At 42.5% G+C, this 21,614-nt stretch overlaps 1 protein-coding gene across 4 annotated transcripts in view; it reads left to right on the forward strand.

The window, feature by feature from the left end:
- SLC18A1 (solute carrier family 18 member A1) overlaps positions 1-21,614 on the forward strand; it is a 41,930-nt gene that overhangs the window by 6,174 nt on the left and 14,142 nt on the right. For all 4 annotated transcript variants that reach the window (XM_027964381.2, XM_027964382.2, XM_042243183.1 and 1 more), the window contains 6 exons: positions 4,705-4,788; positions 5,657-5,749; positions 7,991-8,080; positions 8,322-8,365; positions 12,738-12,798; positions 12,880-12,975. In XM_027964381.2, coding sequence (XP_027820182.2) covers positions 4,705-4,788; positions 5,657-5,749; positions 7,991-8,080; positions 8,322-8,365; positions 12,738-12,798; positions 12,880-12,975 — 468 coding nt within the window. The remainder of the gene's footprint in view (positions 1-4,704; positions 4,789-5,656; positions 5,750-7,990; positions 8,081-8,321; positions 8,366-12,737; positions 12,799-12,879; positions 12,976-21,614) is intronic.

Genomic DNA, 21,614 nt, shown 5'->3' on the forward strand with positions numbered 1-21,614 from the left:
CCTGACCCAGGGATCAAACCTGAATCTTCTGTACCTCCTTCCACTGGCCGGTGGATTCTTTACCACTGAGCCAACTGGCAAGCCCGGCATTTGTATATTTCACTGTAAAAGAACAGATAGTTCACTTCATTCAGCTGGGGATAACTGTGAAGGCTGTTTTAATATGTATAATGTTGTGTGTGTGTGTGTGTGTGTGTGTGTGTGTGTGTATCTGTATATGTGTTTGTGTGTGTGTGTGTGTGTGTGTGTGTGTGTGTGTGAGTAATCCCTTGAATGAGTTTAGTACAAACCTCTCATCTTTGAGAATAGATCATAGTATTTTGATTTACAAGGGTAAAGGGCAACTAACAAAAAATCTAAATTGGTCAATGCTGCTGCTGCTGCTGCTAAGTCGCTTCAGTCATGTCTGACTCTGTGCAGCTCCATAGATGGCAGCCCACTAGGTTCCTCTGTCCCTGGGATTTTCCAGGCAAGAGTACTAGAGTGGGTTGCCATTGCCCTCTCCAAATTGGTCAATAGCAACTGGCAAATTCGAAAAAGTTTACTTCCTTCAAGAAAGGCCATGAAAGGTTATAGATTTAGAGAATAAATTTGCTAAGGAAACAAGAAAGAGACAGACAAATAGTCTACCCAGCATCAGATAAATGTTCCCAATAAAATGGAGATAAAATGAGAATATTAAATGAAGTAAAATATACCTGGAAATTGACCCTGAAAAAATAAGAAAGAATGAAAATGGGGCGAGGGTGAGGGGATGGGGAGAGGTTAATGAAGGGAAGGCAGCTTGATGCCTCTGCTACCTCTCCTCCAAGTAGCACACCCATTCTCCCTCTTGTTTCTCTTTTCCAAATTATTTGTTTATTTACTTATCTGTGGCTGTGCTGGGCCTTTGGTGATGTGTGTGGGGTTTCTCTAGTTACGGTGAGTGGGGGCTACTCTCTAGGTGCAGTGCGAGGGCTTCTCATTGTGGTGGCTTCTCTTGTTTCAGGGCACAGCCTCTAGAGTTCATGGGCTCAGTAGTTTTGGTGCAGGGGCTTAGCTGCCCTGAGGCATGTAGGATCCTCCTGGCTCAGGGATGGAACTCCTGTCTCCTGCGTTGACAGGGGAATTCTTAACCACTGGACCACCAGGGAAGTCCCTCTCTGTTATTTTTCTTATTACCTTTCTATTACTTTTCTATTTTTCCTATTGTTCCTCCTGAAGGTTCCATCCATTCCAGCAGAGAACTTGACTCCTTTCTACCAGTGCTTAACAGGAACTTGTTTCAGTCAGGGCTAGAAGGGACAAAGTGCAGGAGCTCCGTGTGTGAAGTTCTATCTGAGAATGTTAAGAAATCTTTATTGAACTTCTAGGAGCTCAACCTAGGCTGAAAGTGATGAAAGTGAAAGTTGCTCAGTCGTATCTGACTCTTTGCAACCCCATGGACTATACAGTCTGTGGAATTCTCCAGGCCAGAATACTGGAGTGGGTAGCCTTTCCCTTCTCCAGGGGATCTCCCCAACCCAGGGATTGAACTGAGGTTTCCCACATTGCAGGCAGATTCTTTACCAGCCGAGTATTAAAAAGTAATAAGGTGCTCTGTTTCATCAAATGAGATAGATATAATTCATATCTATGGTGCATATGTATGATGCCTTGATGGTGAAAAGTCACTGAGGGAATGTAAAGAATGAAAAGATGTGGTTCTACACATCTTGGAGTTCTAAGAACTCCAAGAGTTCTTGTTTATTTTGGCAAGGTTGAGTCTTCATTGTGGCAAGCGGAATCTTTCACTGTGTTGCATGGCTTCTCTCTAGCTGTGGTGCCCGAGCTCCAGCGTGCATGGGCTCTGTAGTTTGCAGCACACGGGCTCTCTAGGTGCAGAGCATGGGTTCAGTCATTGCCACACGTGAGTTTAGTTGCCTCGTGGCATGTGGGATCTTAGTTCTCTAACCAAGGATTGAATCCATGTCCCCTTCATTGGAAGGCAGATTCTTTTTTTTTTTTTGAATAAACTCCATTAGAAAAGATTTATTCATTTATTTGCTTTACTTTTGGCTGTGCTGGGTCTTCGTTGCTGTGCACGGGCTTTTTCTGGTTGTGGTGGGTGGGGGCTCTTCTCTCAGTCTCATCATTGCGGTGGCTTCTCTTGTTGCAGAGCACAGGCTCTAGGCGTACAGGCTTCAGTAGTTGTGGTGCATAGGCTTAGCTGCCCCCCAGCATGTGGGATCTTTCTGGACCAGGTATGCTATCCATGCCCCCTGCATTGGCAAGTGATTCTTCACCACTGGACCCCAGGGGCTTCCCTGGGCACTTGATGGTTGCCGGGACAACAGGACAAACACGCTGCAAAATGAGATAATGCAGTGTGCTAGTGGATCCCATACTTTTTTAGCCTGATTCTCTGCCAAGAACTCATGTTTTGAAAGCTTTCTTATCTACCAAACTGTGTGTATTAAATAATAATTATTATTTCGATGCCATAACCAGTGTTGCTATGCTGAGTTGGCCTAACTCTAGCAAACATTTGGTGTTTAGGGGATCCTATGTAGCATTCCTTCAAGGTTTTGTCTTTTTTTTTTTTTTTCAAGTATTTATTTATTTTATTTTTGGCTGGATTGGGTCTTGGTTGCTGTGCTGGCTTTTCTCCAGCTGCAGTGAGGGGGCTATTCTTCATTGCAGTGCTCAGGCTTCTTATTGCTGTGGCTTCTCCTGCTGTGGAGCACAGGCTCTAGGCGTGCAGGCTCAGTAGTTTTGGCTCCAGGGCTCTAAAGCACAGGCTCAATAGTTGTGGCATTCCGGCTTAGTTGTGCCCCAGCAAGTGGAATTTTCCTGGACTAGGGACTGAACCCATGTTCCCTGCATTGGCAGTCAGATTCTTATCCACTGTGTCACGAGGGAAGTCCCCGTCAGGGTTTTTAAATACTAAATGAGGTTTCTGATGCCCATCACTCTCCCTAAGGGCCCCCTAGCTGGAAAACAAACTTAATGTAATTAGGAGTTACATGGTGGCCTGTGTTAGGGGTGCAAAGTTACTTTGGTCTTCCTAAACAGGGGGGACCAACCCTCCAGTTTGCCTGGGATTGAGGGGCTTCCCAGGATGTGAGACTTTTGATTTTAAAACCTCAAAGGTCCTAGAGGCTTCCCTGGTGGTCCAGTGGTTAGGATCCATGCTGCCACTGCAAGGGGCACAGGTTCAATTCCCTGGTTGGGGAACTAAGGTCCCACATACTGTGAGGTGTGGCCAAAAACATAAAATAAGATTTGTAGTTTTATTTTCGGTTTTTTAAAGAATCTCCATACTGATCTCCACAGTGGCTGCATCAATTTACATCCCCACCTACAGTGCAAGAGGATTCCCTTTTCTTCACTCCCTCTCCAGCCTTTATTGTTTGTAGATTTTTTGATGATGGTCATTGTGTGTGTGATGTGTGGTGTGAGGTGATACCTCAATTGAAGTTTTGATCTTCATTTCTTTAATAATTAGTGATGTTGATCATCTTTTCACATGTCTCTTGACCTAGATGGGTGGAATGGGTGGGTGCAAAGGAGGTCCAAGAAGGAAGAAATATACGTGTGTGTATATATCTCCTATTGACTTCATTGTACGACAGAAACTAGCACAACATTGTAAGGCAGCAACTATACACCAATAAAATAAATAAATAAAAATAAAATCAAATCATGAAGGTCCTGGGCAAACAGGGATGAGTTGGTCTAACTATTCTCAGAGGACACAGGGGTAGCAGACCTTGAACAGATTGAAATCAGAAAGCCTGGGAGAGATCATTGGAAGTGTGGCAGGGAGAGGCCAATCATTTGCATGTTTGGGAGACGGTGTGATCATGTGGGGGAAGTAATGGGGGAAGATAATAAGCAGAGCCATTGTAATGAATGGGCAAAGGGGTTCAACGTTGCTGATGCAGACACTTTGGGAGCAAGTCTTCTCCCTTTCTGCGGTGTTGTCTTAGAATCTGGGATGAGACATGTCTGGACTCATCAACCTTACCTCCAACACTCTGTAATTTAGTCTCTGATAACATACTCCTGTTTGGCCCTCAGTTTCATGCGTGCTTGTTAGTCTCAGTAGACTGCATCTCTTTAAGGGCATGAACTGGGTGGTCTCTTTGTTTCACATGGCTGCAGAGTCCAGCACAGCTGCATGCTCAGTATTACTTAATAAATACTTACTGATCTGACTTGGTGAAAAGATTTTCCAATATGAGAGGAAGGATCCAATTGAATCACAAGATATTCTTTTCTACCCAATACCCATGGACCTTCAAGTACACATAGCTTTTGTCTCCCACTCCAGATGACCCAATAGGACCCAGCTATGGCAAAGATCAAATCAGGTTGTGGCATACGGAGAATCCAAAAGTAGGGTCTAGGGACTAGTTCTCAGTCCAGGGCATTGGGTTACATGTTCAGCCCTGACTCCAGTGGGCAGGATGTTGGGCTTTAAGCAGGAAATGTGGGCACCCAGCCTTCTGTCCACCATATGGTGCATCAATTTATGCTTCTTTTGTTTCTCAGTCTTCATGTCAATTATAATGCAATCCTAATTAAGGGAGGGATTAGAAAAGCAGCTCTGAAAACAGGGAGCAGTGATCCCTCTTTATTAAAACATGAGCATAATGGCTCATATCTATAATATCATGAGCCCATCTACTGGTGGTCAGACCATTTGCTAACTGAGGAATTCTTGCTGTTCTCTTTGTCCAGTGTTTGCCTTTTCTGGTACCTATACTCTGCTTTTTGTGGCCCGAACTCTTCAAGGCATTGGATCTTCATTTTCATCTGTTGCAGGTAATGCTGACATCTTAAACACACACACATTTCTTACCAATCTCTTGCTATTGATACCTTCAGACCCTGTAAAGTTTATATGAAGAAATTAAGGAAACTATCATCAGAAAATGCAGAAATTGTGATTCAAAAACAAGATAATTATAGAGTTGCTGGCAGGGCCTCTAAATCCCTAAGACTGATGTAAGTTTCTCTGGTAATATTTAGGTGGAGTTAGCTCAGGTCAGACCAAGCCCAAGGCAAAAGGTACAGTCAGCAAGGTTTTAATTTAATGCCATTTTGTGGTCTTTTCTCTGTCCCCCTCTTAATGTTTTATAGAAACAGTAATATTGATACTATTGGTAACAACATCCCAGTTTGCAAAGTATTATCAAATACGTGACTTCATGTAATCCTATGAAGTAGAGGTTTTATGCCATTGTACATGTAAGTAAGTGGAAGTAAGAGCCCAGCCCATACTCTCTCCCAGGTGCTTTCATGCTTTTCCATGGGCACCTTCATCGAACAGAGCAGTGTTCTGTGTCCATGGGTTTTCATTCCCTTGACCTACTCCCTATCCATGGATTCAGGGAAATGTACCAGGAAATGATAAAGTGATATGAAATACAGGATCATTGGATAATGGTATTCTGCATTCAGAGACTTTTGCACTTCCAATAATATTCTGAGCAGAAGAGGTGAGTCATGTGGGCATTTGGGGGACCCTTGGGGACAGTATGTATAAAATACTATGAGTTAGGTTCTGTAAAACCCTTCCAATTGAAACTCTAGTTAAGATGACTCCTGGAGATATAATCGGGCCAAGACCAAGGACTCAGTGAGCGTGGCAGAGACAGTATGCTAATTCTGCCTGCCTTTCTCCTTTCAGGACTTGGGATGCTGGCCTGTGTCTACACTGATGACCACGAGAGAGGGCGGGCCATGGGAATTGCCTTGGGGGGCCTGGCCTTGGGAGTGCTGGGTGAGTGGCACCTGGGAGATATCTCCAGGAGGCAGGTATTTCTAAGGTCTTGGAAAATAGTATTTTCCTTCCTTCTCTGTCCAACCATGTTTTGACTCCTTCTGAAATTCTGCCCAGGGAAAGCAGAATCTCCTTCCCTTTAAGAAGCTGAGTATCCTATAAGGGGCTGGGGATGGTCCAGACACCTAGTCTACTCAAGGAAGTGAATCTTCACATGTTAGCAGCTGCTGCCTCATCTCCGCTTCCATACACGGCCAGTGCTTTCAACTGGGGACCATGCTATCTTCCAGATTTTGTGCTAAATATATACTGAATCTTTTTAAAATCCTCACCACCACAGTGTGAAGGAGGAATGATTGTCCCCATTACACAGATGAGGATTAAAAAGGTTCATAGCCATCCAAGGTCACATGGCCAAGAAATGCCAGAGCCGGAATACGAACTCAGATTTTCTAGGCTCGAATCCCAAGCTCCAAATCCTGAGGTTGTACTTTCTTTGAGGTTCATTCGAAATCTAGTTTACTCAATTAGTCCAACAAGACACACACTTTTACTGAGTACCTATTATATACCCTGTGTTGTTGCTCAGTCTCCAAGTTGTGTCCAACTCTGTGACCCCTTGGACTGCAGCACTCCAGGCTTCCCTGTCCTTTGCTATCTCCCTGAGTTTACTCAAACTCATGTCCATTGAGTCAGTGATACCATCCAATCATCTCATCCTCTGTCACCCCTTTTCTTGCCCTCAGTCTTTCCTAGGGCATTATGTACATGCCAAGTACAATGCTAGCACAAAGGGCGTATAGCTCAGAAGTCTCAGATGTGGTTCCTGCCCTCTAAGGGTTTGCAAGCTAATTGAGAAGAAGACACCAAGCATCTCTCCCCTGGCCCTACTCTTTACCCCCATGGTGAGGACAGGGAACCAAAGTTCTACTCTGTTTTAGTATCCAGTTCCCCAAATACCCAAGCTAAAACTTGGGTGCCTCCTTATCTCCTTTATCACCTTTCACTCCCAAATGAACAAGTCCACTATATCCTCCTTGCTCAAGGCCAGTTCCTCTTCACATCTCTCTTAGAACATGGCATCAGCTGCCTGCCTGATCTGTGTGTTGCCTCCTTCCTTCAAGGTGCCTCCGGAAGAAGCTTCCTATGCCCAGATATTGTGGTCCTCCCCCACCAGAAAAGCACTGGTGTTTCTCTTGCCTACAAGACCAAATACATGCTTTATTTGCATATATGGAGCCCTTGAGTATTCAGTCTCAACCTTCCCCACTCTCCTGTCTCCCAAACACTCCTATTTTAGTAACAGGGTTGTTGTTGTTTAGTTGCTAAGTTGTGTCTGACGCTTTGTGACCCCGTGGACTGTAGCCCACAATGCTCCTCTGTCCATGGGATTCTCCAGGCAAGTATACTGGAGTGGGTTGCATTTCCTTCTCCAGGGGAATCTTCCTGACCCAAGTATTTAACCCACATCTCCTGCACTGGCAGGTGGATTCTTTACTGCTGAGCCACCAGAAGTTCCCACTCTCCTGGTCTCCCAAATACTTCTATTCTAGTGACAGGCAGTTTCTTCTATCTTGATCTACTCTTCTTTTTTCTGACACCTCTGTGTTCTTCACACATGTTTTATGTCCACCTGTATTAACTACTTAACAAAGCCCCTATGGCCACTTGAACTTACTCTACTGTGATTACATGGGTTTCCCAGGTGGTGCTAGTGGTAAACAACCCACCTGCCAATGGAGGAGATGTGGATTTGATCCCTGGGTTGGGAAGATCCCCTGAAGAGGGAAATACAATCCATTATATTGTTCTTGCCTGAAGAATCCCATGGACAGAGGAGCCTGTTGGGCTACAGTCCATAGCATCACAGAGTTGGCCATGACTGAAGCAACTGATTACTTGGCACTTTGAAGATGGAAACTTTACTTTTCTTTTCCCTTTTAAAAAAATTTTAATTATTATTATTTTTATTGGAGTTTAATTTCTTTACATGGAACCTTTACTTTTCATCATGTTCTAATTATTTGGGTCACACCCCCACCCCCCATGCCTACTCACACATTTCTTCCACTAGAAACTGAACCCCTTGAAAGCAGGCTTTCTTCATCTCTGAATCCTCAGAGGCTTATGCTCTCCTGCAATGCTCAGCCCCTTGTAGGCCCTCATGAAGTGCTCACTGGATGAACATGAATGGGGGGACTGCTCCTCACCTCTGGAATCCATGGCTGTTTTCCTTTTCAGTAGGAGCTCCCTTTGGAAGTGTGACGTATGTGTTTTTGGGGAAGACTGTACCCTTCCTCATCTTGGCCTTCCTGGCTCTTCTGGATGGAGGTGAGTCACCATAAGAGGCACCGCACAGGTGAGAGTCCCAGTTAGGTTGGAAATGGATTATGCTGTGGTGTCTGGGTAGACATGTCTGGGTGGATCGGGGGCTGCCCCATTGTAAGAAAGAGGGAGGCAGCTCAGGGAATTAGATCTGTAGGCAGCAGAGTACTGACAAAGTGACCATCATTGGATCTTCCAACTAGTAAGTGGACCCACTGAACTAGTTCTCTCTCTCTCCCTTTCTTAGCACTCCAACTCTGCATCCTACAGCCTTCTAAAGTCTCTCCCGAGGTGAGTGAACACCAAGCTCCATTGCCGACAGAGAGAGAATGGCCGAATGCAGTGATCCAGGCTTGCCTGGACCATCCCTATTAAGCCACAAGGAGAAAGGGGAGTGGAGCTGGAGAAAGCTAGAAGTGTCCTGGATTCCCAAGAGGGTCGTATTTAGGATCGTGTCGGGGAGGGGGGGAAGTCTGGCTTGATATTGGACCGAGATGGAGGAAGGGCCTTATAAAGAGTCAGAGAAACCTTTCACGACGACAATGACGATGATGACTACTACTACTACTGAGTCATATATAGTAATTCAGAACCAGGATGACAATGACATTGGGACCTGAGTATTCATAGTTATAACATCTTAATGTCTCAGGGGTAAAGAAGACCTTGGGGGCCATCCAAACAACATTTTCTCCCAGAGCAGCCTTACAGACTGTCATTCTGTAGCAGTTAAATATCAGAGTTGGTCTTTATCTGACTCCAAGACAGAGATGGCTCTGAGAAATTCATATCAGACCATGAAGAGAAGTAAGAAAGTACAGACAATATGGGAAAGTTTGATCCAAAGATCTTGATTTTGTAGCCAAGTCAGACAGTACTGTTGGTATCCTTTGGGTGCGCTACTTGTGATTGGTGTCTGAAGTGGGATTCAGTCTGTGGGGTCTACACCGTGAAAGTGTTAGTTGCTCAGTCATGTCCAACTGTTTGCAACACCCTAGACTGTAGACTGCGAGAGTCCTCTATCCATGGAATTCCCCAGGCAGGAATACTGGAATGGGTTTCCATTCCTTTCTCCAGGGATCTTCTGGACCCATGGTTCGAACCTGGGTTTCCTGAATTGCAGGCAAGTAATTAGTGTCGGAATTGAATTGAATTGTCAGGACATTCAGTTGGTCCAGAGAACTGGAGAATTCCTTGGTATGAAATCCCCACCCTTGTGGTATCAAAAGTATGACTAGGGGAATGATTGCCTTTTAGTACTTTTTGGAATAATTTTGATTTTCGGATGGTAACGTTTTGCATATTTTTTAAAAGTGGTTCCTTTTCTGGCTGGCATACCATTGTATGCATTCCATGTTTTATGCTATCATCTATGTTTGAGCATTTCAGTAATTTCCAGTATTTTGCAAATAGGAATAGTGCTGCAATTAATAATCTTGTGAAAGTGAAAGTCATTCAGTCGTGTCCGACTCTTTGTCGGACTATACAGTACATGGAATTCTCTAGGCTAGAATACTGGAGTGGGTAGCCTTTCCCTCCTCCAGGATCCTCCTCCAGGATCTTCCCAACCCAGGGATTGAACGCATGTCTCCCGCACTGGAGGCAGATTCTTTACCAGCTAAGCCACAAGGGAAGCCAAGAATACTGGAGTGGATAACCTATCCCTTCTCCAGCGGATTTTCCAACCCAGGAATCAAACTGGGATCTCCTGCAGGCAGATTTTTTACCAACTAACCTATAAGGGAAGCCTAATAATCTTGTCAGTTCAGTTTAGTTGCTCAGTCATGTCCAGCTCTTTGCGACCCCATGAATCGCAGCACTCCAGGCCTCCCTGTCCATCGCCAACTCCCAGAGTTCACCTAAACTGGTACGCATCGAGTCGGTGGTGCCATCCAGCCATCTCATCCTCTGTCATCCCATTCTCCTCCTGCTCCCAATCCCTCCCAGCATCAAAGTCTTTTCCAATGAGTCAACTCTTCGCATCAGGTGGCCAAAGTATTGGAGTTTCAGCCTCAGCATCAGTCCTTCCAAAGAACAGCCAGGACTGGTCTCCTTCAGAATGGACTGGTTGGATCTCCTTGCAGTCCAAGGGACTCTCAAGAGTCTTCTCCAATACCACAGTTCAGAAGCATCAATTCTTCGGCGCTCAGCTTTCTTCACAGTCCAACTCTCACATCCATACATGACCACTGGAAAAACCAAAGCCTTGACTAGACGGACCTTTATTGGCAAAGTAATATCTCTGCTTTTTAATGTACTATCTAGGTTGGTCATAACTTTCCTACCAAGGAGTAAGTGTCTTTTAATTTCATGGCTTCAATCACCATCTGCAGTGATTTTGGAGCCAAAAAAAAATAAAGTCTGACACTGTTTCCACTGTTTCCCCATCTGTTTGCCATGAAGTGATGGGACCAGATGCCATGATTTTCGTTTTCTGAATGTTGAGCTTTAAGCCAAATTTTTAACTCTCCTCTTTCACTTTCATCAAGAGGCTTTTTAGTTCCTCTTCATTTTCTGCCATAAGGGTGGTGTCATCTGCATATCTGAGGTTATTGAGATTTCTCCCAACAATCTTGATTCAAGCTTGTGCTTCTTCCAGTCCAGCGTTTCTCATGATGTACTCTGCATAGAAGTTAAATAAGCAAGGTGACAATATACAGCCTTGATGTACTTCTTTTCCTATTTGGAACCAGTCTGTTGTTCCACTTTCAGTTCTAACTGTTGTCTCCTGACCTGTGTACAGGTATCTCAAGAGGCAGGTCATATGGTCTGGTATTCCCATCTCTTTCAGAATTTTCCACAGTTTATTGTGATCCACACAGTCAAAAGCTTTGGCATAGTCAATGAAGCAGAAATAGATGTTTTTCTGGAACTCTCTTGCTTTTTCAATGATCCAGGGTATGTCGACAATTTGATCTCTCGTTCCTCTGCCTTTTCTAAAACCAGCTTGAACATCTGGAAGTTCACGGTTCATGTATTGCTGATAATCTTGTATATATGCATTTTCCTAAAATTGGAAGTAATCTTTAGAGTAAATTTCAAAAAGTAAGATTGTTGAGTCAAAAGTTTTATTGAACATCTTTAGGTACATTTTATGATTTAGATCTGCCTCTTTCCTTTGAATTATATATGGGAGAGGGCATGATCTTTTTAGTTGTAGTATCTCTGAATATCATAATCCATCCCTCTGTGTATGCAGAGAGGGTTATCGTATCAAAACTATTAAACCTATTTATCAAGTCAACCATTAAGCTATTAAAAAGCTTTCATTGGTGTGTAATTGATGTACAATGTTGTGTTAGTTTCAGGTGTACAGTAAAGTGAATCAGTTATACATATACATATGTCCACTCTTTTTTAGATTCTTTTCCCATATAGGTCATTAGAGAATACTGAGTAGACTTTCCTGTGGTATACAGTAGGTCCTTATTAGTTGTCTATTTTATATATGTGGTGATCTCAACCTCCTAGTTTATTTCTCCCCCACCCCTTATACCCGGGTAACCATAAGTTTGTTTTCTGCATCGGCAACTGCATTTCCGTTTTGTAGATAGCTTCATTTGCACCCCTTTTTAGATTCTACATGAGAGTGGTATCATATGGTATTTGTCTTTCTCTTTCTGACTTCACTTAGTCTGACAATCTCTAGGTCCATCCGTATTGCCGCAAACGGCATCTTCTCATTCCTTTTTACGGCTGAGTAATATTCCACTGTGTATATATGCACCACATCTTCTTTATCCATTCCTCTGCTGATGGACATGTAGGTTGATTCCATGTCCTGGCCATTGTAAATAGTGCTGCGATGAACACTGAAGTAAATAAACTACTAAATCAAGATAGAAAGTGGTAAATCCCCGACCACGGATTATGACATAGTGCTTAGGAAGTTTAAGAGAGAAAAGTTCCAGCTACTGAGTTAGGGAACACTGTGGATAAGAAGGGGCCATTTAAGCTTGACTTTGATGAATGCCTGAGGTTTGGACCTACTGGAAAAAGGAGGAAGGGAGTTTAGGGAAAGGTAACCATGATGACCAAGGGCTTGCTGGTATGCTTGGAAGGAAGGTAGATGACTAAATATAGCTGGAATGGAGTTTTCTGAAGGACAGGCCGTGTTGTAATTGGAAATTCAGGCTGACATTTTAATCTATATGTCCAGGCTTCTTTGGCAATGCCAGTCCAGTATGGCTCCACATTGTTAGAACTAAGCGTTCAGAAGGCCTGAGCAGCTCTGTGAGCTGTCACCTCTGGGCTCACCTCTGGAGCTCAGTGATCTGCCTGTGGGTCTCCCTGGATAAATGTCAGTGCTGTGGTGATCAAGTGGAGGGGCTAGGCATCCAGACACCTGTTGTCCAGTGGCAGCCTTGCTGACAACCCATTCTGACCTGCTTGGTGGTCATCTGAAGGCAGGACTTATGTCTGGATTATGTTGTCCCACCCTTTGTGACTGCCTTTCACACAGGGGCCATGTGGTTGCCACCAGCTCACTCTGTGACACTGGTACATCACTTCTCCATCTGTGACCTGTGGGTGGCTGATCTCTGCAGTAAGGGAGCTGATGTAGGTGGTCTCTAAGGTCCTGCCTGCATGCTCTCCCATTCTGTGAAACAGGAGAGGCATATACACTGTATAGATGAAGTGTTTTTTTTGTCCGTGTTCTCAGAGTGCCAAGGGGACTCCACTCCTCACGCTTCTCAGAGACCCTTATATGCTGGTGGCTGCAGGTAAGCTGACCTTGCCTCCCTTTGGGAGGAAGGATCTGAGCTTCAGGACTGCCTCAGGGGCTCACTGGACTGTCTCCCCAGGCTCCATCTGCTTTGCCAACATGGGGGTAGCCATGCTGGAGCCCACACTGCCTATCTGGATGCTGCAGACCATGTGTGCTCCTCAGTGGCAGTTAGGTAAGTGACCTTGGTCCGCAACATGAACTTTGGCAGAGGTATGGGCCAGGGACCCTTTTTGAGGTCATTGGTAAGCATCATCAGGGCCAGATCTTGAGAGTCATAGAGGGACAGCATTCTTCCTTCATCAAATTACCTCCCCTGTCTGTATCTGTGAATCTAGCCTGATTGGGTAGGCAGTTCCTTCAAGAAGCAGTCCCCAGTACAGAGTGGGAGGGCTTGACAGGGGTGATGGAGGGGCAACTCACCTAGCTGTGTGGATGAATGACTGCTCGTCAAATGACTTTGGCCTTTCCTTTCAGCTCCGTTAATTTGCTATGCAAACTTGTACAAATCACATCAGCTTTCTGAGCTTCACTTTCCTATCACTAAAATGGCTATCAGAATACTAAGAGTTCAGGGGGTAAATCTGACCCTGATACTGGGAAAGACTGATGGCAAAAGAAGAAGAGGGCGGCAGAGGATGTGATGGTTGGATGGCATCACTGACTCAGTGGACAAGAACTTGGGCACACTCCAGGAGATAGTAAGGGACAAGGAGGCTTGGCATGCTGCAGTCCACGGGGTCACAAAGAGTTAGACATGACTTAGCGAATGAACAACTGAAGAATAAGTGACATAATCTGTGAAAATGCTTTTTACCTGTAGAATATTAGCAAGTACCACCATCACCATCATTGATATTGAGCTTGCCAAAAAGTTAGTTTGGGTTTTTCTGTGTTATGGAAAAACCCAAATGGACTTTTTGATCAATCTTACAGTTTCATCTTTCCCACTCACTGTCCCCCAGATTACCCTTTTGCTTTTTTTTTTTTTTTTTGACCTCCAGAAAGGTGCTAATGGAGGACAATCTACTGTGAGGGGGCCCTCCAGCTTCCTCTGCTCCACGGACAGATGTCTTCATGACTCATCTGAGGGAGGAGGCCCTGGATCTTTCCAGGAAGCCTAAGGAAAGGCAACAGAGAAGGTTATGTGCTAATCGCTCAGTCACGGCTGGGAGGAGAGCTTATGTGGCCAGAAGGGGAACTGATAAGGGCCTGATATAGCTTAATGTGCAATGGCAAGCACTAAATCTAATTTTTTAGGGGACCATGCTCAGCAAGGCTCCCAGCTGCACTCCTAGTGCCAAACTGGATTTTTCCAAGCTGCAGCTGCCTTTGACCATGACAGTTAATTGAGTCGGTGCTCAATGCAAATAAACATCTCCTGTGCCAACACTCCAGACGCTGGGGCTCTTGGGCAAACGGGCCACCAACCACAGCTCAGAATGGGCCCTCCCCGACCCTTCTTCACCCCGCAGGAATATTAAAAGCAAACTAGCCATCAGTCAGTAACTGGTGAATTGCTGACTTTGGGTTTATTTGTAATCACCCTGACAGTTTCTGGATACAGAAAAACAGAGAGAGAGGCTGGTGAGACCCAGTGAAGTGCACAGGCTTGATGTCAGACAGTGCCCTGTGCAGGCAAGGCTGCAGTAGAAAGTGCTCAGGAGAGTGAGTGAAAGACTGAGGAGGTCTTGTCCTCCACCATCCCTTACAACTTTCTTCAGTGCCCTCTGCATCTGTAAGTCTAAATACAGAGGTTCTCACCGGGAGAGTGTATTAAAATTCAGATTGCAGTTCCCTTCCAACAATTCAGTAGAAACAAGTTGCATTCCTGGTAAGTTTTCTGATGATGCTGATATGGCGTCAGTGACCACACAGAAAAAGACTGCTCTCCATGCAGACCCCTCTCCAAATTGTTGGGAGGAACAATTCGTAGCCTGTGTCTGAACACTCTCCCAGTGGCCCGCTATGTGCCCACTACTCTCACCCAGTGGAGGAAAAAGCTCAGGCTTTGGAAATATGCCCACCTGCGTTGAAATCCTGACTCGACCACTTACTGGGTGTGTCCTTGGATAAGTTACTTAATGTCTTCAAACTCCACTTTTTCTTTTTTATTTGTAAAAATGGAGGCACTTTTCTGGTTGTTTTCAGGGTTAAATAGACTTATGTATTCTAAGGGCTTCCCAGGTGGCGCTAGTGGTAAAGAATCTGCCTGCCAATGCAGGAGACACAAGAGATTTGTCGATCCCTGGGTCGGGAAGACACCCTGGAGTAGGAAACAGCAACCCACACCAATATTCTTGCCTTGAAAATCTCATAGACAGAGGAACCTGGAAGGCTACAGTTCATGGGGCTGCGAAGAGTCAGACACAACTTAGCGCGCACACACACATGTTCTAAAGGCATTAGCATGGCGCTTGGGATAGAGTATATACTCAGGAAATAAAACCCATTTCTGTTTTCATCATTGTTTTTGTTGAAATCACTTTAGCAGTCACAGCTATGTGTAATCCCCAACCCTTCAAGATACACTGTGAAATATATCTGTAGAGATACAGTATGGAATGCCTCATTTGCACAAAATGCTACTGAATTGCAAGTTACACTCAGATCCTAAAGAACAAACCACGTTGGTTGAGAAAAATCTCATTCAGGAAATCCCACATCACTTGAAATGATGTCAGGCAGATGGATCTAGTAGGCCTGTGGTCTTCCTGCCTAGCGCCCATTTCCAGATATGAAACAATTGAGTGGTTGTTGTTTAGCTGCTAAATCATGTCTGACTCTTTTCTGACCCCTGACTGTAACCCGCCAGGCTTCTCTGTCTATGGGGTTTCTAAGGCAAGAATACTGGAGTGGGCTGCTGTTTCCTTCTCCAAGGGATCTCCCTGATCCAGGGATCAAGCTCAAATTTACTGGATTGGCAGGCAGGTTCTTTACCACTGAGCTACCTGGGAAGCCTCAAACAATTGAGTAGCTATACCATTAATTTTTTTTTTAAAGCAATGAAACATAAATACATGGTTTCATGGTTACAGTTTGAAACAGATTGCCCACCTGCACAGATAGACTAGACAAATATATTAAAGTGTGTTTCGCCTCCAGTCCATAGAAGAGGATATTAAAAGCAAACAAGACATCAGCCAGTAACTGGTGAATTATTGACTTTTGGTTTATTTGCAATCATCATGTCAGTTTCTATTAGCACTGTTTCCTCTTCATACAGAGAGACAGAGGGAAGCTAGTAAGACTGAAGGAAACTCATGCTGCCGACTCCATGCAGCTCTTTATGCTAGAGCCGTCTGTGCTGCTACACTACTGGTGTGGGTGGTAGAAGCACCTGCCATCAGAGGGAGAAGGTCTGGGTTCAAGTCTCGAGTGTGCTACCCACTGGTTATGGTGGTGCTAGTTAAGGGGGGCACTTACTCTGTTCCAGAAGCCTTGCCAAACGATTGTTTTACGTTAATGGTCACTTATGCCTGGTTGCTAGCCTGTCTGGTAGGAATTATTATTCTCACATTTCAGAGATTTCTTAATCTGAACCAATTTTCCACTGCCCTCCTAAATCCTGAGCCCTGTGGAAGTCTCTGCCATAGGCAAGTGTCCCTATTTGTTGGGGTCCTGTAATGGACTGGAACCTGGTGTTCTGGAGTCAACGATAAGAAAGTGAAAGAGAGAGCTGGAGGGAGGGGGAGAGAGAGAGAAAGAAAGACAGACACGGGGACCCAAGCTCTGATGGAGCAAAGGTGCTTTAATGATCTTTCTGTGAGTATATATAGGCTGTTGTACAAGAAATTTCTTTCTACAATGATAAAGATCAGAAAACCAAATGTACAGCAACCGTTACCAAGGGAACGAGGGATTAATAATGGTCACCAGGCTAGGAGACTATCCATATCTCAAGAAAGAGGATCAAGACTAAGCACTTTCGTTGTAAAGAGAATGTTTACTGAAGGAGATTCAAGCCTGTCTCACATAATGACCTCAGTCCTGGGAGCAGCTTGCTGTTCCACTGATAAGGAACAGAGGACTTATGAGAAACAGCACGTAGGAATCCTCCTGTTAAACACTCCCTGATAATTCCTCCTTATTTATAATATTTGTAAAAAGGGTTCTGACCATTAGAGTTTGTTTAGTTTTAACAATTTTCGCATGAAGGCAACAGTAGATGACAAATATAGTTGTCAAGACAATCACCAAAATTACAGTTCCAGACCCGATGCTCTGAGTAATGCTTTGAAACCATCCACGTGCATCTAGCCCAGATAGTTGATCAGCTAGTTGTTCAGCTAAAGTTTCCAAATTAGTGGAAGAGGGCAGATTATTAGAAAAGGTTTCAAAGATTTCTTTTTGTAATAATTGTACATTCAGAGAGGCGTTATCATGTACGTTTTATAAATGAAATTTGATTTGTCCCCAGTTGTAGGCGCTATTATTGAATCGAACAGGAGTAACAGAAAATTGAGTAGAATTCCAATCACATTTTAGCATCACCTGTTTTTGTACATCTGTTAATTGATCTCCAACTCATTTGATGGCTGTTTTTAATTCCTGTATTTCATCTTGAATATCCTCATCTATCTGAGCCTGAGTGGCCCACATAGTATGAGCATCTTTAGTCCAGTTTTGGATAAAATTATGTGTTTGAATTGAGGTTTGTAAAACAACACCAGTGATGGCAGCAGTCGTGCAAATAGCTATCAATCCCAAAATGCCAAGAATCAGCCATCCAATGAATTGTTTAGATCGCTGAAGCAATTTAGTAAGTAATCAGGAAGCAAGTCCAGCCATGGGACCTTCTTCCCAGGGCCGCTGGAGATTTATTGGTAACCACAGACTATGTCAAGATTGAAGAATCAAAAGGGTTTCAATTCTTAAGGAAATAGAAGAGTTAAGACAAGTATATAATTTGCAATTTATACAAGTTACAGAACATAAAGTCTTCTTGAATTGTAAATTTCCTGTAGCTACAACAAAAGCAAGTAGAACACAGGCTTGTATGAAATATGATTGATTATAGGGAAAGAAATAATTACTATGATTATGATTGGTACCTGTGAAATGTCCAGTCTAAGTCCCAAGTTCTTTGGTGCTTGCAGCAAGTTTCCAGATGTCCCATTGTTTAGGCCCAATCTGTTTATCAAGGATGATTTGAGGGCGAGAAGGTGGTATTTCACCATCAAGCCAGCCAAGGAGTCCTTTTCATGGAAGTGTTTCATTGAACTGTTGGTAATCTTCTATGCTACTTGAGTAGCATAGTCACACATAGTGCTGTCAATATCATCTGAGCAGCTAGATACCCACATACCATGGGGTCCCCAAACAACAATGGTATAATTGGCCATAAACATTAATTTCCCTGATTTAGCTTGACATTTATCTCAATAAACAGAAGTATATCTAAAGTCTTTATAAGTAAACCCCTTACATTTTAACTTTTGCCCTTTTCCTAGAGTTTTGGTAGTATTGACATGGTTTTTATAAAAGGACAGGACAGTAAACAGTCCAAACAATGTGTAGAAGTTCCTTTTTTGGGGGCAAGATGAAAGCCCATGTTTGTCGGCTAACATTAATACAAAATTTTGTTGGGCCCATGCATAAAGGAAGGATTTCATAGCCTAGAGAAATGTTAATTAATTAGCCTTCCTTCTTTCTCAGGATGGGTGGGCCCCTCCAAGCTCCATGGAGGGGGCATAAGTGTTGAGTCATTAGTGGATGCAATTGGTCCTATATCCATTCTATAACCTACAATAAAAAGGGGGGTTTGGGGTACACGTTCAGTTTTGATGCAGGATACAGGATGCTTGGGGCTGGTGTACTGGGATGACCCAGAGGGATGGTACGGGGAGGGAGGTGGGAGGGGGTTCAGGATGGGGAGCACGTGTGCACCCATGGTGGATTCGTGTTGATGTATGGCAAAACCAATACAATATTGTAAAGTAATTCGCCTCCAATTAAAATAAATAAATTTAAATTTAAAAAAAAAAACAACCAAAAAAAGGGGGGGGGTTTGGTATATAAGCCCAATAAGTGTGATCAATCAAGTCAGCCTGAGCGGGGGAAGCAAAAGCAAGCAAAGCAAGCATAGCAACAAAAATATTTTCAGGATTCCGAGGCATTCCCTACTGAGAAATCAGATTTTCAACCTGGTTAGTAAGGGTTTTTATCTGTCTCCAAGTAGGGAGTTCATAAGGTCGATAACGTCAAGTGGGGCGTTTTTTGGAAATTTTTAAAGCCGCCATGGCTTATACTGGAATTGCTTCCTCCTGGGGTTTTTGTTGTTTCGTATCTAGTTTGAATGTTGGGGGCCCCCTTAGGTCAAATCTCCCGAAGAGGAAGCCATGTGAGTTCGTTGGATCCATCTGGAGAAATAGAAGCATACCCCTTTCCCTGTAAGATTAGTTTCCTAGATTTCCATTGATTAGTTAACCCATCTTGATACCAAATGAGCAGAGGAAGGGAGGTGTCCTTCAATGTCTTGAAATGTTTTTCTGCTTTTGTCAAAATATCTCCTTGCGGTAAGTTTAAAAAATTTTAAAACAAATAAAGCTATATTAACAATAGTTATAGGCTTAAAGAATATATTGCGTTGGAATCTAGTAAAGTCTGCTCTGGATAAGGAAGATAAAAGTGTTCCTGTGTATTCCCCCTTATTTAATTTTTTAGTTGTAGTTTCTGTGTGTAATGTGTTTGTTTAACTATGTCTTGTATAAGGAATGTCTGTAATCTGTTTAATAGAGAATGAGTGTAAAAATTGCTTGAACTGCTTACAAATATAGGCAGGGTCATTGTCTGTTTTTATAGAATTAGGTGTTCTCATTATTGCAAAGTAAGGTAACAGGTGGGTTATAACATGTCGTGTAGTTTCACCTTGGAGAGGTGTGGCCCATATAAAAGAAAAATTTGTATCAATTGAGACAAGTAAGAAGGAAGAGGAAGAAAGTTCAGGGCAATGAGTTACATCCATTTGACATAAGATTCTCTTTCATTTGTCATAAACCTTTTATTTTATTTTATTTTTATTTTTATTTTTTACTTTACTTTACTTTACAATACTGTATTGGTTTTGCCATACATTGACATGAATCCACCACGGGTGTACACGCGTTCCCAAACATGAAACCCCCTCCCACCTCCCTCCCCATAACATCTCTCTGGGTCATCACCGTGCACCAGCCCCAAGCATGCTGTATCCTGCATCGGACATAGACTGGCGATTCGATTCTTACATGATAGTATACATGTTACAATGTCATAAACCTTTTTTATATTTTTGTATTCATCATTTTATTTGCCACTTCTTATATCTTTTTATTAAAAGCATATATCTTACTTTTCTTTAGCCACTATGAAGTGTCTTGTATATTAGCATTTTATAGATTGGTGAATATATTTATTATATATTATATTATATATTTTTTCTATATAATATATATTTATATATATATTTATTAATAGTCTAAAATCTCTTTAGTTTTCCTGTAAGAAAAACTTTTTGTAAGAGGAAGTTAGTGTTCAGTAATTAATGTTTTAAAATCTTACTTTATTTGGAAATGACGTAGCTATTTAATAAACTTTTATCATTTAGTTTAGTACAATTCTAGAAATTTAAGTTACCCCAATCCTAAGAGATTATTTTAGGTATTTTTTAAAATATAATTATTTTTAATAGAGTTTATCTAAAAGTTTTCATCTCATTTATATGTTTATATATATATAGTTACTTTTTTGTTGACAAATTTAGTTTTACCTTAAACCTAGGCATAATAAAAGTATTATACAATGTTGATGACTTAAGACATGTCTTAATTAGATTGGCAAATAATTATATTTAAATTATATTTATATTTAAATAAACATTATATTTAATATTGAATATTTTTTCAGTTCATGTGAACTTGAATTTAAATAGAGCTCATTAACTTCATATTATCCAAAAACAAAGACATACATTGAGACATACATAATTTTAGATAGACAGGCAGACATAGTTTTCTGCTTGAAATTTAAAAATCTTTTTGATATATATATATATATTTTTTTTTTTTTTTCCTGAGTTCCACCAATTTGTTTACGGCTGGAGTCCCAGACAGAGTGGGCTGTGTATCCCAAGGACATGATAAGAGTTAACTTTAGGTTTTTTCTTAGGCCTGTTTTTGTTTCCCAGGCAGAATTGGAGCTCCAAAAAAAGTATTTTAACAAGTTAACCTTTTCCTAACTGCACGTGTAAGAAGAACTGGTTTTGCAGTTTCCAAAAAGATTTTATTTTAATCAGTTTTTTTCTGGATTATAAAAAATATCATGGCCATTCAGTGTCAAAATATCATTTCTCCTTTTTGTAGTTACAGTATATTATTAACGATATATGCATGAGGCAATTGCTGTCACATTGGAAGTAAAGTCTTGGCTGCAAAATTTTGACAAATAGTAAATGGCAACCTACTCCAGTATTCTTGCCTGGAGAATTTCATGGACGGAGGAGCCTGGTGGGCTACCGTGCACGGGGTCGCAAAGAGTCGGACACGACTAAGCGACTTCACTTACTCACTTACTTACTTAGGACTGTTAAGCATAGCTTGAGATAACACAGTCTATTGAAATCTTTTATGAGGCCCTATGTGATTAGGGAAAGGGAAAGAGAAAGTGAATCTCTCTCAGTCTAAAGGGTGTAAAGGTATATTTAAAAAGGTATATTAAGAAAGCAATCTTGTAAATCAGTAATAATAGTGTGACAGTTTTGAGGAATAGTAGTAGGTGATGGGATCCCTGGTTGTAAGCACCCATAAGTTTTATAGATGCATTAACTTTTATAAG

Source organism: Ovis aries, chromosome 2 (assembly GCF_016772045.2).
Source record: "Ovis aries strain OAR_USU_Benz2616 breed Rambouillet chromosome 2, ARS-UI_Ramb_v3.0, whole genome shotgun sequence".
NCBI classification, from domain to species: Eukaryota; Metazoa; Chordata; class Mammalia; order Artiodactyla; family Bovidae; genus Ovis; species Ovis aries.